This window comes from Ochotona princeps, chromosome 6 (genome assembly GCF_030435755.1).
Source record: "Ochotona princeps isolate mOchPri1 chromosome 6, mOchPri1.hap1, whole genome shotgun sequence".
Classification (NCBI taxonomy): domain Eukaryota; kingdom Metazoa; phylum Chordata; class Mammalia; order Lagomorpha; family Ochotonidae; genus Ochotona; species Ochotona princeps.
In genome coordinates, this window is record NC_080837.1 from 45565629 (window position 1) to 45584524 (window position 18896).

At 39.2% G+C, this 18896-nt stretch overlaps 1 protein-coding gene across 9 annotated transcripts in view; it reads right to left on the reverse strand.

The window, feature by feature from the left end:
• Window positions 1-1712: 1712 nt before the first annotated feature.
• HNRNPC (heterogeneous nuclear ribonucleoprotein C) overlaps window positions 1713-18896 on the reverse strand; it is a 32407-nt gene continuing 15223 nt past the window's right edge. For 6 of the 9 annotated variants that reach the window (XM_058666159.1, XM_036495560.2, XM_058666161.1 and 3 more), the window contains 7 exons: window positions 13040-13317; window positions 11296-11410; window positions 10700-10747; window positions 3456-3616; window positions 2580-2693; window positions 2177-2337; window positions 1713-2077 (listed from right to left, as the gene is read on the reverse strand). In XM_058666159.1, coding sequence (XP_058522142.1) covers window positions 1994-2077; window positions 2177-2337; window positions 2580-2693; window positions 3456-3616; window positions 10700-10747; window positions 11296-11410; window positions 13040-13280 — 924 coding nt within the window. In that variant the 5' untranslated portion in view covers window positions 13281-13317 and the 3' untranslated portion in view covers window positions 1713-1993. The remainder of the gene's footprint in view (window positions 2078-2176; window positions 2338-2579; window positions 2694-3455; window positions 3617-10699; window positions 10748-11295; window positions 11411-13039; window positions 13318-18896) is intronic. The other 3 variants (XM_058666164.1, XM_004584659.3, XM_058666165.1) reach the window with 3 other exon arrangements.

Genomic DNA, 18896 nt, shown 5'->3' on the forward strand with positions numbered 1-18896 from the left:
GAGAATGTTTCAAATAATTGTAATCCACTCCTAACAATTGTCAGCTGATAGCAGAAATGTCAATTCTTTTGCTTTTACCTGCATTATTCTGCCTACTATTTTTCCACTGTAACTGCTACAGAATAAATTTCAATCGCATTTCCTTGGTGTCACTCTGGTATAATCACAGTGACACCAGTCAAGCATTTCTCCCATAGCCTTTACAGGCCTTTCTAAAAAGCAGATGATACTACTCTACCTGCAGCTAACTGTACATTACTATGTGCTATATTTAAATTATTTTGCCTAGCTTTGTCCAAGAATTATAGTAAATGAGTATAATCGATTTAGAGTACCATTATCTGAGTAATATATAAAGAAATTAACTCACAGCAGTGTTAGGAGAATACTTCCTCAAGACAAAGAACTGCTTTCTGCCCTATGAAACAATAACCAAATACATTATTCTGGTGGCCTAAGAGGCCCTACAGTGAAGGAAAAAGTGAAAGCTTTCAATTCTGGATTAAATTTTTCTGTACCTTGCAAACACTTGTGGCTAAATATCATCATACTGAATGAATTATCAGTATTATATTTCACTATATAGGCTTATAGTATCTTAATTTTAGTTGTACTGCTAAAGTTTGTGTAAACAGATCAGGAAATGGACGGAACCTCTTGACCAAAGTGACATATTTAGATGCTGTATCTGGGTCGCAAGGGTCGTCTATAACACAGCCTCCTTCCTTTTTCACCTGTCATGTCAATGACTTTTGCCACAGTAGGTAGGATATAAAATATGCCTGTGCTGTACTGCATGATATGAAAAACTGCCTTCGCATGATTGAAAAAAATTAAGTATAGAATACAACCAGCTATATCTTTAAATAAGCAAGCATCCTAAACATGGCAGACATTTAATATACAATCAAGTCAGGGAACAGAACAAACAATCAGTAAATACGGACAAAAAGTTCTTTAAAATAAAATAGATATACAATCCTTCGTTCTCAGTTACCTGGGAAGGCACAAACTGCAGAAGATGAGGAAAGAATGAACTTTCCAATTTTTACTAACATGGAGGTACAAAACTCAGAATCCAGAAAGTTAACTGGGGCTTAGAAGAGAATTTAATAGAATCTCTACTCCATGTTCAAAATGATTTAACTCTTAAATGCAATACCCGCTTCAATGAAATAATTTGTCCAGTGTATGTTGGTATGCACAATGATCAATATTCCAAGAAAACTGTATCTAGGATATTCTAGGAGCTTCTGAACGTTGCTGTGAAACAAAGAAGTTGAAGCAAACAGTAATAAAATACAAAAAAAATAAAAACCAGGGCTTTTTTCTCCAAATTCCTGGTTTAATAAGGACTTGTTTATTTTGAGAAAAAAAGGTCCCAACATCAGGCTGTTCACAAAAATAACCCACAGTATCAACTTTAGAAAACAAATATTAAGACTATTACACTACTTTTTTTTTTCTAGAGGATGCATTTGACATGCCAACTCTCATTCACAAAAATACATTGTTACAGTTGTGTTTAACAGCCCCACACAGCACTATCATGTGGGGTAGAGCACACACACCTTTAACTCAAAGCTGCTCGCAGGTGCTACTCAGCTAAATGAGATGGCCTTTGCAGTTAGGGAAGCAACTACAGAACTCATGTATGCATGGAAAGAACTGTACTCCCTGCATTAACAAGAGATTATTTTGGAGACAGTCGATAAAAACCATACATCCTTTTTTATTGTTAAGTCAGAGGTATCAAAATTAAAAAGCAAAAATTACAGGGCAAGACTTAACAAAACTACCAGGAGCATCAAAGGAAGTGAAAATGGGACTAGGCGCAGGGAAATGAATTAATGAACACGGGAAAGACAAGGATGGGGCGAACAGTGAGCATGTGCTGAAGATACTAGGGGAGAGGATCTGGTGAAAATTTTGATCTTAGACAAGCGCCTAGATAAAGAAATAATGGGATAAGATTCTAAACCCCACTATGTGCTTAAGAGTCATCCTCGCCATTGGCGCTGTCTCTGTCATCCTCTCCTTCCTCAGCCTCTTTTTCATCATCCTTGATCAACTCCAGCTGTGAGAAACAGACACAAACAGGATGGAGTTAGAGGCACTCCATGTGTCCCTGGTCCCCCCTCCACCACCTCTTTCTTTCCTTTCCCATGGTTTTCACCTGGTCATCCCCCCGATCTTCATTATCATCATCATCCAGTAGGTCCCCCTCCTCAGCAGAGTCATCTGCACCCCCCTCAGACTCCATCTTCACATTAGTCTCATCTTTCTTCAGGGAGCTGCTGCTCTGCTCCTCTTCTGACTTATCATTCTTCATCTCTACTGGGGATGAGAAGGACAAGTCTGTCTAGGGGCAAGTAATGTCCACAGGATGTAGACAATCCCCACTAATGATCATAGAACTGCAGCACATGCCTAAATCCTCCCACACGAATGCCCTTCCCAATTCAAACTGTGAAGTTCCATATTAAATTGCCTTTATATCCCACTACTGCACAATATACTTCCAACTATCTTAAGTAACTAATCCACTTGTAGATCTAATAAGCAGAAACACCATTTACCTGTTTGTTTGCTCTGTTCCTTTTCAATTTTTTCCAGGCTTTCCAGAAGAGAATCCACTTTTTGTTTTATTTGGGTCAACTCCTTCTTAATGGACTGAAGGTCATCTCCTTTCACTGTAATGCAAGCAAAACCCTAGATTAGACTCATATAGGCCAGAAACTGACAATTACCAAACAGATTCCTCTTAGACTACACCAAGAGCCAAGACACCTGAGGAAAAAAGGAGAAATGAAGCCAGTACCGACTGTCCAAGTAACAAATAGAAACGTTTCAGCTGGTAGTGAAAATTCAATGCCTACTCCCTTAAACACCTTGCTGTGATGTCTTAAGACTTACTTTTCCCTTTTGCAGAATTCAATACAGGGAAGTGAAAAATCCTTATAAATAATAAATTATTTGAAGTTAACAGTTCATAAGCTCCTAATGAGCTACTTAAATTTTCAAATCTAATGAGCAATGTTGTTAAGGTTGAAAGAGATGTTCTCCGCTGTTCTTTTCAGTGCCATGAAGAAATGTTAACAAAACCTAAATGCCATGGGGCCTGGAACAATGGCTGAACTGGCTAACCCTCCACGAGCAGGCATTTCATGAGGGGCAGGTTCATGTGTCAGCTCACTGCTTACAGCCTGGGAATGAGGCAAGGATGGCCTAAATCCTTGTGCACTGCACTAGTTTGGGTGACCAAGAAGCTCCAGGCTTCAGATTATCACCGACCTTTATGGACATTATGGGAAGTAAATCAGCGGGTGAAAAATCTTTTCCTTTGTCTCTCCTCTCTCTAGGTCTGCTGTTACAATAAAAATAACAAACCTAAATACTATGACTGCATATCCAAATCCCAAAAAATATGTGAATCATAAAGCTAGTATACATACATTTTCCAGATTTGGAAGAAGAGCCTCGTTGTCCGCTCTTAGAATTGAAGCCACTTTTCCCCCTTCTTGAGGTGTTTCCTGATACGCGCTGGCGTTTAGAGGGCACTACAGCCCGAGCAATAGGAGGAGGAGGAGGAACACGTGCTGGGTAACTGTACATTCTATTGAAAAGAGAAAGGGAATTACTTTAACCTTAAATAAACCAAGCGAAGTCCAACACAGGCCTTATAAATTAAAAAATCTGTGGCTTCGCATTTTTGATAAAACATTTAAATATGGCAACATTTCTTCAATACATTACATACATACCAATGATATCTTAGGATGGCAGTATTACCAGAGCACATTACCTCTGCCATACACTTGATGTTACAAACAGTATAATCAGCAAGCATTGCTAAGACAAATTATTGATTTTATTACATAAACATACAAACCGCAACCTTACTGATAGTAGCCCAAGTTCCATAAAACTGCAAACATTCAGAACTTTTTCACCAATAAAAAAAAATATGCTACAACAGGAACTACCGCCATTCACTATACAAAATATTTTCAAAAGACACTGTCTGGAGGTAATTCAAAACAAGAAATTCAGCACATGCCCTGGAGTCTAGAATGAAATCTAATCTTCCAATCTACAATATCTGACCTTACAAATTTCTCCACTGTTAGCCATGTGTGGAGGGGAGTTGCCTGAACAAGACAGAATCAGAGTTACATGAACTCATGAACCAGAATTTTGAAACAGTTCGTCTATCACTTTCATCAATCACCGGGCTTGGAGCCCCATGGCTTTGTAGATTAAGAGTGTGAGTTAATGAGTCTGCAGGACATCACTGCAACTATAAACAATCACAATCAACAATTAATGCTGTAAACTCAGAATGTTTGTTAATCTTCAGGCATACTTGAATGAAAATTGCCCATAAACCCTTCAGGCGGGCTCAGGGAATCTCTTTAAGTGTACATGCTCATTAATAAGCATCCAAAACCATAAGCTGCATTTAAACAAAAATAAAACTGTTCTACCCTCCACCCAAAACATAGGTGCCACAATTGTAACATTTCTAAGTGTTCTGTGAATGAGCTTGCTTATAAGCAGATGGCTCAATTACTTAGGGATGTCATCACCCATTTCAGAGAACAAGATGGCTGTTTTTTTTTTTTTTTTGACATGGTCCAGCTGGTATTGACACAGTCCAGATGTACATGTTGTACCCACTTAGACCCTATGGGCAACGGTTTTAATCCCAGCAGCTCTCGCTTCCCATCAAGCTCCCAGCTGACCTAAAGCCTTGGGACCTGCACACATTTGTGAAACCTGGAAGAGGCCCACACTCCATGGATTTGGATTGACTAAGGCCCAGCCGTTGCAGCGACTTGGGGAAGTCAATCAACAGAAGATTGCCCTCTCTGTAAATTTGCCTGTCTAATAAAAATAAAATAAATCTTGGGCCCGGCCTGATAGCATATCTGTTAAACTCCCTGCATGTGCCGGAATTCTACAGGGGAACCGGTTCTAATCCCAGCAGTCCCACTTCCAATCCAGCTCCAAGCTTGGCCCAAAGCCTTGGGACCCTGCATCCGTGTGGGAGACCCAACAAAAATTAATAGTCTCAATAAAAATAAGTAAGTGTTAAATTAATTAATAAAATCTTAAAGACCTTTTCTGTTTATCTGCCTTTCAAATAAAAATCTTTTTCAAAAATTAGGAAAATAATTTTTGCCCCCCATATAATGTAAAAGTTCATTGAGTTGACAGTGCTGTGGCATAGCGCTTTAAGCCTCCATTTGAGATGCCCGCATTCCCCTTAGCCACCAGATGATGCAACTTGCTGATGGAGATTTTTCTCTCTGCACTGTCACATGCTGGCAAATTTTTGAAACTTGAAATTACAAAATAGACAGGCTTTACTACAAAGGAAGAACTTGTCCAATGATTCTTCTATTCTCATTCTAAGGAAATCATGTACATAAAATGGATTAACAGCAAAGTTGACTGTAAAGTCAATACTAATGAATTTTGGAGTTTGTAATAATTTCAATCTTGTGACAGTTATGCAACTACATATTTTGTATACCAAACCGAATCAAAACTATAGAAGAAATTTCATCATGTGTTTCACATGGTTGGGGCTATGGCAACAACTTGGAAAGTTCATGATCTTGTCTTTATTCCAGCCCAGACCATGGTGTTGCAGATACTGAGAATGAACTAGCAACTGAAAATAAATCAGCATACTTCACAGTTGCAATCCTGATCCCTAAAACTTCTCACTTCTTTTTTCTCGTTATACAGTATACGTATTTAAAAATCAGGAACCACACGTACAAAAATGTGTGTAATTAACACCATTTGAATTGCATATCTAATAAAGACGTTTATTAAAATGGGCACTTATACAGGCAAAATGTAAAATTTATTCTTCATCTCAAGTATCTTCAAAGAGAAGTCATTCGAAAATGTTGGCCACATTTTTTTCCTTTATATTCTCAAATGACCCACAGGCTAAGTACTACCTTCAAAAATCTTGCTAGTTATAATCCAAAATAACTGCTGCCTACCAGCCAATCACATCTTCACAATATGAGTGAAGTTATTAAATGTCCTCTATACAAAAGGATAGCTACTTTTCGTATGATCATAAAGCACATGATGAAATATGCAACTGCAAACAAAGCTAACACTCCGGCATAGCCAGTTAACTCGCTGCATCCACCACTGACATCACTTCAGAACTGAACAACTCATACATACACTGTAGTGAACTTTAAATGTGTCAACTGTTAATGAGAACTCCAAAGTCACTGCAAAATGCCCCAAAATCTAGTAAATGTTCTCTCCTGTATTTATCTCTTCAAAAGAGAAAGTGGTTGACACCTTTATGGGCCTTTGTCCTAGGGCCAGGTACTAAGGCAATCAGGAATTCTCCTTTGTATACGGAGAAACATCTTTGAGGTGAACCTTTAAAAGATGCTATTCTAATCATTAATACAAGTCTTTCTTTTCCACTTCTCCTCCTGCCACTATGGCAGAGGTCTAGGGTTTTTCTCTCTTTCCTGGCAGGAGTTACGGGGTCCCTTCTACCTCAGCTTTTTCAATAAATCATACTTAAAAAAAGTTTACCCGAAGAATGTATTATTTAGCACTTAATGGCTACGAATACTGGAATCTGCCTTGGCTTTCGATAAAAACACCGGATAAACACAACTCACTTCAAAGTCATAGACTGTTCAAAAGTCAAATAGTTTTTCTGAGGTAGGTCCACTGAAGCACACTGAGGTAGGTAAGAACAGCCAAAAAGGCCTTAGAATTTCACCTTCTCGGGCCCAGTGCCGTGGCCTGGCAGCTAAAGTCCTCGCCTTGAATGCGCCAGGATCCCATATGGGCGCCGGTACCTCCACTTCCCATCCAGCTCCCTGTTTGTGGCCTGGGAAAGCAGTTGAGGACGGCCCAAGGCCTTGGAACTCTGCACCCATGTGGGAGATCTGGAGGAAGATCCTGGCTCCTGGCTCTGGATCGGCATAGCACCGGCTGTTGCGCTCACTTGGGAAGTGAATCATCAGATGGAAGATCTTCCTCTCTGTCTCTCCTCCTCTCTGTATATCTGACTTTGTAATAAAAATAAATAAATCATAGAAAAAAAAAAGAATTTCACCTTCTCTGGTGTAACAAAGGTGAAATATTCTCAGAAGAATCCAGACTACTCAAGTAACAGCCCTGGAACATTATTCTCCACAGTGGTGCCTCAATGGCATCCTTGGGCACACAGCACAACAAGTGGTACACTATTTCCCTAGTTTTACACATCCCAACCACCCTGTCCCCTAGTTCAGAGGGGGAAATAATAAACCCACTACACCAACCTCTCCATCCTAATTAGAGGCTCGTATATCTGCAGAGCCATCATTTTTGCAGTAAATACTAAATACCAAAACAGATTTTAAAATCTGAGAAAAAAAAAAGCAAAACATCCTAGAGGCTAGTAACGTGTGAAGTGTCTCTAGAACTCTGCATTACAAATAAACAAATCATTAAATAAAAAGAAAAAACCTCCCACCCAAAATAATGGGAAGCTTCTTTCTCCATAGTAATGATCTCCCTTAAATTGTCAAGACTTCACTATTCAATAATGCCCTTTCACACATAAGCCCAAATCCGGCATTCTCTGGAAAAATCAGAGAAATAAAAAGGTAACTATTTTTTCCTTTAAGCTGTAATTTTACTTGTAACATTAACGTCTTCATCAATTACCTTACTAATAAGAAAGAATTTCAGTTTTTTAACTGTTCACTCCTCCTTAAGAGCACCTACTCTCATATCATTATCTCAAAGTTGCAGGACAGATCTGCTGCTATAGCTGCTTCATCCCTAAATGGCTGCTATAAACCCATGTGCACACAGAGGTCCAGGTTCTATTTTTCTCAACTATTACCAGGAGCCTGAAACAGAATTAGTCAGGAAGCTAACTAGTCCGACAGAAGAAGCTGGCACTGCATGTAGCAGCATTACCAAGCTTAACACAGCCCTACACTCATACCTTTAAACGACTTGAAGTACATTTTTAGAAATCCTAGCTAACTTTTCATTTAAACTTCAACATTTTCTCCACAACATCATTGTTCTAGCTGTGGATCACATAGCTATAAGGCCTGTAAGACACAACGGCACAATACACCAGGCAAAGCCTTAGAACCAACATTGTTTCCATTTATTTGGCTGTTCTCCCAAACCCAGTTGAGGAAAGGTTATTAAAAAAAATTCAGCACTACTTACAAGTCTACTGAAGACCAGCTAGAACAATCAGTCAGACAGTTGGACCTGTTCTATTAATAGCAAAACTCAAGGGAAAGAGCCCTGTGCAGTAGCCAAGTGGCTAAAGCCCTTCCCTTGAATGCTTCAGGATCCCATCTGGGTGCCAGTTCATGTCTCCGCAGCCTCACTTCCCAATCTGCTCCCAGCCTGTGGCCTGGGAAAGCAGCCGAGGACGGCCCAAAGCCTTGGGACCCTGCACCCACGTGGGAAACCCGGAAGAGGCTGCTGGCTCTGGATGGGCTCAAATCTGGCTGTTGTGGTCACTTGGGGAGTGAATGTGAAGATCTTCCTCTTTGTAATAAAAATCTTCCAAAGAATCTAAGGAATGACCAGATTCCTTCTCCTTTCAAACAAATTTTGAAGCAGTTGATTCAGACCCCAATTGCCAATAATGTCCAGAGCTGGTCCAGTGTGAAGCCAAAAGCTAAGATCTCAACCCGGCCCTGTTTTATTTAAGAGGCAGAGATTCAATATCGACTACAGAGCACACAATGGGCAAAAAGGTGAAATCAAAGTAGAACAAGGACAAAATGGCAAACATGTTTGTGTCAGGAATCCCAGATAGCATCTTAAGCAAAGGCAAGGGACTCCTTCTATTGGCAAAAATGGGTTTTACTTTTTGGATTTAGTGAATTTAAGTAATTCAAAGAACAAGCCTTTAACAAATATAATGGCCAGAACTGAGCAGATCAGAAGTAAGGAACCAGAACTTTCTTTCCAGCCGCCTACATTTATTTATTTAAATTAAAAAGGCAGACATAGAGAGGAAGATCTTCAGTTGCCGATTCATTTCCTAAGTGACTGCAATGGCTGGAGCTGAGCTGATCTGAAGCCTGGAGCCTCTTCCGGGTCTTCAACGCGGCTGCAAGGTCCCAAGTCTTTGCACCTTCCTCTAATGCTTTCTCAGGTGACAAGCTGGATGGGAAGCAGGGCTGCTGGGGTTAGAACCTCACCTTTGCGGGAATCCAGCCCATTCCAGGTGAGGACATTTGCAGCTAGGCTACTGCACTGAGCCCCTGAGAACAGGATTAACCTGCAGTGCTTTATGTTTGCCTACGGATGATACATTTCGCTTTCTCAAATCCCCTTTCTGTAAATCTGCCTTTCAAATTAATATAGAAACGTATCTTTTAATAATTTTTTAATGGGGCTGGTTCAGTTGGTTAATCCCACTCTGCAAGTGCCAAGCTCTCATATGGGTGCTTGCTCATGTCCCTTCACATAAATCTGCTCCACTTTCCATGTAGCCGCTTGCTTGTTGCCTGATAAAGTAGCAGAGGATGGCTCCAAACCTCAGAACTCTACCCTATATGGGAGACCCAGAGGTAGCTCCTGGCTCTTGGCTTTGGATCAGTTCAGTAGCAGTGGCAGCAGCTATTTGGGGAATGACTGAAGCAGGCCTCTCTGTCTCTCCTACCAGTAAATTTGTCTCTCTCTCTCTCTCTCTCTCTCTCTCTCTCTCACACACACACACACACACAGGAATACTGACAGTCTAAGATGACAAGTGCAACATATTCTGTGTACTATGTCATATCCATATTCATATGATTTTTAAATTGTCACATCAAATATAACTTTTAATACTTAAATCCAAATGTCAACTTGGAGAATCTTTAGTTTCTTATTTCCAATCCATGGTTGCTAACTGTACCATATATAAATCTATCAGCCACAATCCAGTATCTACTCATCTGCAATCCAGTATCTATAGTTATCTCACAAATTCCCAAATAATTTAAAGGGGTAAACTGTTATTGCAACCACTTTCAATAGACTTTTAGAGTTGTATTATATCCCTCCACAAACTATAATACAAATTGTAACATTTTAATTTTACTAACTTTTTGATAGTGTATTATTGGCAAGACAGGACATATAAAATGAGGTATCATAGTTGAGCTGATACAATGGCAATCGAAGCAAAAAAATATAATAGAAGATGGGTGGGGATTCTCCCTTTATTTCTGCCCTTATCAGATACAGGAAATAATAATATGGAAACATTGGTCTTACCTACTTCCCTGTAACCCTTGAACCTTTGTGCCAAATCAACTATGTAAAGATTATCAAATAAAATAATTTAAAAAATATGTAATAGAAAAATAATGAAGAAACTGAATCAATAAATCCAGAAAAAAATCACTATATCTTCAGACAAGCCAGTGGTCCTTACACACAAATAGAAAAAATGGACAAGTATCAAGAGAAAAAAAAAAAAAACCTGACTCCAAACTTTCAAATATGTTTCTTTGAAGATTGTCATTCAGCACAGTCCATTCAAGATGGGTCAGGGAGGCATATTTTGCTTTGAAAGCATGTATTGCTCATGACTACAAGGCAATTTATTTTTTTAACCTAACTGTAATACAAAATCTTACTTAGATGGTTTATATTAAAGTAGAATAAAAAAACTTCAGCATACCTGTCATAATAATCACGTTGAAAGTCATAGTCCAAGTCAAAAGAGGAGCTAAAAAGTAAATACCAGAGAAGATTAATTTGGTGCTTTTGACAACGATTCATAACAACAAATGGGGAAAAAAAAACCCACGAACCAAACACATCAAAAAGGTAAAAACAAGATTAGCATGGAATAATCCCCACCATTCAAGTAAACTGGTTATAATTAGCTCAGACCACTGCTCATGCAGTGGTGAAACTGGTAATTTATGTAAAACTTCACTAAAACCAACATTCAAAACAGATAAAAACACTACAAAATGCGACAGCTCATTATTATATCACCCCCCCCTTGAGTTTGATTCTCCAGATTCTTAGAAGCTAAACACTGCTCTTGAATGATTAATTTATGCCACAAAATGCAACTAGCATGGAAACTTCAGAGATTCCTAATACACAACAAGGGCAGAACAGGAGGCATATCAACAATATCATTACAGCATAACTTTCGCACAAATAAAACAAATTACATGAACACCCCCCCCCACATTCATTAAACAGATAGAGAAGATGCCCACTGATGGACACAATGCAGTTATAAATAATAAAGTTCCGGACCTGAGTAGAGGGGACGGAGAAGGGTGTTCTGGTACTGACCCGTACATCTCCGCTGCAGATCGTTTCACGCCTGCTTTCCCTCGGTTCACTTTTGGCTCTGCAGCCAGATTAATATCTGAAAAAGTAGAAAAGTAAGACAGTAAGCCCAATGACCGTTCTTTGGGATAAAAATTTAGAAGCTACATGAAAGTATAAACAGAATATAAAATAATCTCATCATAGGATCACTTAAACTATTCAACTCTTATGAATAGCCCTTACTCTGCTCATTTATACTATCTCAGTTGGAAAGCATCAAGAATGGAAATACTGTGTGTGAGGAATCGTCACCTCATATCAACCCAGAATCTCAATTTGTACATATGCCAAGGGTTTTGTCCAAGTGGCCTGGATAGTTCTGAAATGCTGTATTTCTTGGTGAGTGGAGCCAACGGACATTGGGAGGGTAACTTTATCCTCGGGTTGGTGAAACTGCCCCGTCATTTTTTATGACAGCAGTGCTTGCAAGTAATAGTGCATAGTCAGTGTTTGATGTTATGATGTTGCAAGTTAAGCCATGGCTAACAAAACCAAATTAGCCATATTTCAAGTCAACTCCTGTGAATGCGTGGGCTAACACATTCATGGGAGACCCAGAATTATCTCATGGTTCCTTGCATCAGACCTAGCACTGGCTATCACAGATATCTGGGGAGGGAAGCAGTAGAAAAGATCTGCTGTCCACTCGCCATGCACCCCCCCAAGACGTATTTTTATTAGAATGATTGACAGAGACAGAAAAAGAGACAAAGAATTTCCATTTGCTGGTTCATTCCTCTGGTCACAATGGCCAGAGCAGAATTGATCTGAACATAGGAGCCAGAAGCTTTCTCTGGGTCCCACAGACTTGAGTCATCCTCTACTACTCAGGGACCTGGATTATAAGTGGACACTAGGACAGGAACTAGTACACATATGGGCTACCAGTGATAGCATGCAGAAGATACAGTGTTACCTTGCAGGCTTTCAAACTTGTTGATAAAAGTACACGGTAATTTTATACAAAAATATTTCCAAACAGTTGAAAAAGTTCTTAGTAAATGTTAGCACATGTTCATCTAAAAATTTTGTTTTACAGGTGAGGAGGCACTGTTGTTAGAAATTTAAACACAGGCAAGGTGTTCTTGAGTTACTGGCTTCAGCCTGGTCCCTCCCAGCCAACAACCAACCTTTTGCTGAGTGCATTTTAACTTATACAGGCATAAAAAAGATCCTTCTCAACTCTCAATTTTTCTGGACATTATTGTGTAGACAGTAGATAAGTACTCTAAAATATTACCTCAAATACATGAGAAATTTAAAGACTCGGCAACGTTGTACATACAGCTTGTTCAATCCACTTATCCTTGAAACCTGACTGCCAAGCCAAGTGGTCTGACTACATTAGTGTATCTGTTACAGCCTTCTTGACTAGGAGAGCACCATTCTACACCATTTGTCTATACTACACTATCTCATACCTAAAATCTGACCCGAGAGTGGCCAAGCCTCTAAATCAAAAAGCAGTAAGAGTATCCTTCCATTTAATACATTGTGTATAAACATAATTGAATGATGAAGACTACTTATATCCCAGATAATCCCAATTTTAACTTCATTAAGATAAAGGACAGAATGAATTAATGATGGAGAATTGAATCCATGAACAGAAAAACTAGGCTAAAATTCTTTCCATGAAAAAATATGCATTCAACTCCGAACTTACCTAAAACCTGGCCAGCAATCATTCTTCCATCCTCTCCTGCAACAGCAGCTCGGGCATTTCTCTCATTAACATATTGAACGAAGGCAAAGCCCTTATGAACAGAGCAGCCCACAATTTTGCCATACTTTGAGAAGATTGCCTCCACGTCAGACTTCTTAACCACGAGAGTGTTGAGATTCCCAATGAACACACGGGAGTTCATGGAGCGGGGATCTGTCTTGTTGGTCACATTGCTTGCCATTGCGCCTGCTGATAAGGGTCCTCACCAAGTCAAAAAACTACAAGAAAAAAAAAATAATTCAGGTGAACAGATGCTGCAAACAGTCCAACTTCATCACAAAACTAACATTTTCAACTACTGTTTATGAAGGAAGAATGGTCCACTTAAGGATTTTACAGGAGTATGTCTATTATTACTTCTTAAATCCATCCCTAAGACTAACTGCTTTGCTTTACTCTCTCAGCAGCACAGGGTTAGCACAGGTAAATCATCTTAGACAGTAATTCAAAGTGCTGCGTACCGAGTTTCAACAAGCGTTAATTTCCTAAAGACTCTACCACCAAATTTTTTTCCATTGTCATGCACAAATCTTCCATGCCATCATATACCATAGTCTTAGATGATTTTATTAAACAAGTCATCCACATATCACAAAACACAGAATTCCCCAAATTCTGGCACAAATAATTCAGCTAAACTAATCTGGACAACTTAGAACTTTGTGTTCCTATTATTACTATCCTTTATCACACAAAGGAAGTAAAAGAGAAATATAAACAGAATCAATTTATTCACCCTGGATAGGTCCATTTCCAGACATGTCAACAGAATCATATGCTACCGAAGTATCAATACAATCTTTTTATCAGACCAAAAGAACTCTACTTTCTACTTAATGACTGCCAAAATAGCAGTTATTCGTAGTACTGGATGGTGATGATGATAAACTAGCCACTGAACACTGCATGGATAAATAAAAGACCAGGGGAGCTAAGGTGGAGAAAAGAACTTTGCTGTGCTTGTTTAAAACCCAAAATACCTTTTCCTGGTTATGTTTATGGATGATAATTCCCATAATGTCGCAGAGATTGATGAAAATTTCCAATTGAGTAAAAATGCTTTAATTATTTCAGCTTTGTTATTCTATGGATCCTTTATCTCAACCCAAAATGAATTAAGAAGCCCAGATCCTTCCTCACAGGATCTAATGTCACTGGAACAACAGCCAGGAGTCCTGAGTGGTCCTCAGAAACAGAAGATCAGTAAACTCCCTTCGGGACTCAGGAGAGGAGCTTTCTCTGTTCCTTACTTAGTTCCAACTTTGGCTCCCCAACCTCTCTTGCAATGAATATCAGGGTCACTCCGGAGCCCCTCCAAAATTAGATCAGTTAGAGACCAATAAGGAAAGCTTAAAACAGGAAAACAGTCAGCTTGGACTCCCATATACCTAACTAGGTAGGTCACAAAGGTTAGTTACTCCTCACTAACGTATTGAAGATTTCTCTGCACACCCCTCCTAAAACTGTTCTGCTCCTGAATTGTTAACATATGCTATGTTTGAGTTAAAAGCCTGTTTGCACTATCCTAAAATTCACGAAGTTCAGTGAAAATCATGCTTGAATACTAGAAGCTGCTATAACCTTTTAAAGGTGTACAGCAGCCGATTGTGTATAAACTAAAATTGAAATGTCAACGAAGTTGTTACAGGATGTGGTTAAGAACTTGCATATTCTCACATACTGGTCACTCAATACCATGTCAATTAACTTCATGATGTTGTAAATTGTTGAAATTGTGTAGTTGCTTTTCATTGGAAGGGATGATATTCTGCCAGCTCTACTTTTAGACCAAGGATGGTTTCCAATGAAACTGTTGAATTTATCTGGACAATGAGATGCTGGACTCTCTGTATGGTCCATGCCCGCAATGAAGGAATCATGATTGGATATGATCTGTACTACTGGTAACAATATGTAGGAATTCAATATGGGGGGAGGGCTTTTTGAGGGGTTGAGGGAATCCCAGAGCCTATGAAACTGTCATAAAATGAAAGAGAAAAGCAACAAGTGATGGCTAATTCCTTTTTACACATTTGTGAAACAGTTGTCTTGCCACTTTACTTTTCATTCTGGAACTGTTTTGTATGTGCTCACTGCTACAATAAACTTTATCATATGCTAAAAAAAAATAAAAAGCAATACTGACCATTTACTTTCCTTTCAACCTATTGGAAGGCATTAGAACAATCCCATGAAAAAGGTACCAGTATCTAGTATGTCAGCCTTACCATCAAGTGAACCGCCACATACTGTTTCTCATGGATGACATGAAATGGAAATGTATGCATTTGTAATAAAATAATTAGTGTCGTTTACATATCATTCCTAAATGATCCTGATACTGAACAGCTCCTCATTAGGTGGGAGTAATTACTGAAAATACATAGTTCTCTCCCTGAAGTTTTTCTGAATTTCTAAGAATTTTTTTAAGATGTTAACATTAAACAATCAAAAGTAAACAGTGACCAGTGAAAGTCAACAACAGCGTAAACTGTGAGTGCCAGATATCTTTCCGACACTATTGGAAAATAGTGTTAAGGCACAATAACACAACTACATTCTTATGGGTATGCATCCTTAACTTTAATAAACAAAATTAGAAAAAAGTTGAAATTACTGATGGAGCAGAGCACTGCTTTAAAATTATCACTCTTCATCAAAAATCACCAAAATGGCAAAAACAAAAAACCAAAGAAAAAGAAATCACTACACCTGTCCCCTTAAATTGACAAGTTTAAATGCTGAGATTACAATTTTCTTCACTTTGACTCTCTGGCTGCCACATGGCAACTTTGGGAGGAATCCAATGTATAGATAGATACCATACTAGGAATTTACAATCCAGTTTTAATAAACATGTTCAACTGTGGATTTACATACTGGCATTTCCCCTAAAAGGACTATCAAACAGCAAATCTACTTTGCTTCCTTGCTTGCCATACATGCGATCTTTACTTCACAAGTGGCCAGGAAAACCATTCATCAAAACCTTTACCTTTCATTTTAGCTTTTTCTATTTCCAAAATTGTACTAACAATTTTTACTCTTTATAATGTTAACATAGCCGAGATGGATGCATGCCCATGTGTGCGTCTGATTATGATGGGAAGGTCTACATACAGAGGCAGGTGCCAACAAGAGAAGGCTGACCTCTTTGCTGTCAAACGAAATCAGCACCTGGGGATGAAGCCTTAGAACCCACATATGGGGTGGTACATATTTCCAAAAGGTGTTTGGTGACTGTTATGATAGTTCTAAGAAGTTATTGGTTTCCTTACTCCAGGTCCAGGATTTTAAGGTCATTAAGAATTAGTTTCCACTTGAGCAGAAGGGTTCAATTCTACAAAGAGTCACTTGCATGAATAGCCAATTGCGGGGTTGGGTGGAGGGAGGGAGGAGTAGAACAAAAACCTCATCAGCACTGCCAAATTGCCTCAGTTAATTCAGTTCCTGATCTAATTTTTCAGTGCTATATTGTAAATCTAATGTCTACATTCAAATCAAATACAATGTCACTCACTGCATATGCACAATACAATACACACAAAATTTACTGTTGAGATTTTAAAGACACTGGCACTAGATGGCAGCAATGAATTGGCAATTTGCAAAAACGGTTTTTCACATTTAAAGTCATTCAAACTTCTCAAGTTTCTCAGCATCTGCAACTACTGCCTACATACAGCATGTTTAGCTATCATCTTCTTTTCTATGACCAAAGACAACTTGTTCCTCTGTGATTTTCCACTTCTGCAATTTTGACCACCTTTGTATTCTCCTTGTAATGATCTGCATTGATCTGCAGAGCTCAGCATTCTTCTTCAAATACACGTAACAGACTTGGCTGCAGCAGCCTCTTGGCTGAAGCCCTCACCTTCCATACACTGGGATCCCATAGGGGAGCTGGTTCTAATCATGGCAGCATTGCTTTCCATTCAGCTCCCTGTTTTTGGCCTGGGAAAGTAGTAAAGGACAGACTAAAGTCTCGGGAACCTGTGACCACATGGGAGACCCAAAAGAGGCTCCCGGCTTCCGATAGGTTCAGTCCAGCCACTAGTCACTTGGGGAGTGAATCATCGGACAGAGGATCTTCTTCTGTCTCTCCTCCTTTCTGTATATGTTACTTTCCAATAAAATAAAATCTTTTTTTCTTTTTTAAATACAAAATAAACAGGTTAAAAACCTAAGCTTGGGCCCGGCGGCGTGGCCTAGTGGCTAAAGTCCTCGCCTTGAACACCCTGGGATCCCATATGGGCGCCGGTTCTAATCCCGACAGCTCCACTTCCCATCCAGCTCCCTGCTTGTGGCCTGGGAAAGCAGTTGAGGACAGCCCAATGCATTGGGACCCTGCACCCGCGTTTGAGACCTGGAAGAGGTTCCTGGCTCCTGGCTTCGGATCGGCGTGCACCGGCCCACTGCGGCTCACTTGGGGAGTGAATCATTGGACGAAAGATCTTCCTCTCTGTCTCTCCTCCTCTCTGTGTTTCTGACTTTGTAAGAAAGTAAAATAAATCTTTAAAAAAAAAAAAAAAACTAAGCTTTTAGAGATGGTATTCTGGCACTGTACAATGCTAGTCTTCCACCTTTGATACCAGCACCCCACAATTATTCTACATTTGATCCAGCTAACTAGCTATAGCCTGGGTAAGCAGAAGATGGTTCAACAAACAGGAATTACTGGTTCCTGCCTGTAGACTCTTAGCTCTGGGCATTTTGCCCATTTGGTGTTTTCGAACAGATTGGAAGATGATATACCTCTTCTCCTCTTGGTGAACATGCCTCCCACATAAAATCTTAACATAATATTTCACTATTTAAGTAAAAGGAATGTCTTTCTTGTCTCTACCACTTTCAAATTTTAATTTTTTTAAAGGATTTATTTTTATTGGAAAGTGTACAAAGATGAAGAGACAAAGCAAGATCTTCTGCCTAATGATTCAGACAGATCTTCCTTACTTGCCTCTCTTCCTCTCTGTATATCTGATTCTGTAATAACAGAAATATATCTTTAAAAAAAGGATAAAAGCTGTATCTATACTTAAAGGTCCGTATTTAATAATTTTGGTGTCACAGCAAAATACCCTTTAAAAACAGCAAACACTGCAATACAGGAAGGATAAAGTACATAACAATTCACTAAACTGTTCTGTATATTTTTTTTTCCAAAGATAGACAACAGGGCAGGTATTTAGAAAGGCATCGGGCACCATCATTCTATCCTCCTTCCAGTTACAGGCTCGATACACATTCTGAAAGGTATGATGTGATTTTTCAGCTTAGCTACGGCACCCAAGCCAGCCCAGGTTATGGCAATTTTGATAGTGAACTCAATGAATGTTTCTCTTAGCCCTAGAAATACAATGATTGTGGCCTGGCTAAAACTTTGCTTGGCATGCACTGTGATCTCATATAGGTGTCAATTTGAGTCCTAGCTGTTCCACTTATTATCCAGCTCCCTAACAGTGGCCTATGAAAGAGAAGCATGGCCCAAGGGCTTGGGAATCTGTACCTGCATCAGAGACCTGTAAGAAGCTCCTTACTCCTGGCCATTTAGGGAGTCAAACGGGACAGAAGATGTTTTACTCTATATTTCCCCTTCTCCGTATATCTTGTTTTCCATTAAGGAAAAAATATTTTAATTCATTCGTTTTTTATTGTTATATTATTTATTAGTAATTTACTACTGGAAAGTCAGATATAGAAGGAGGGACAGTAAGATCTTCCATCTGCTGTAATACTCCCCGGCCAATACAAAGCCAGGAAGCAGCAGTTTCTTATCCCCCATGGGTGCAGTGCA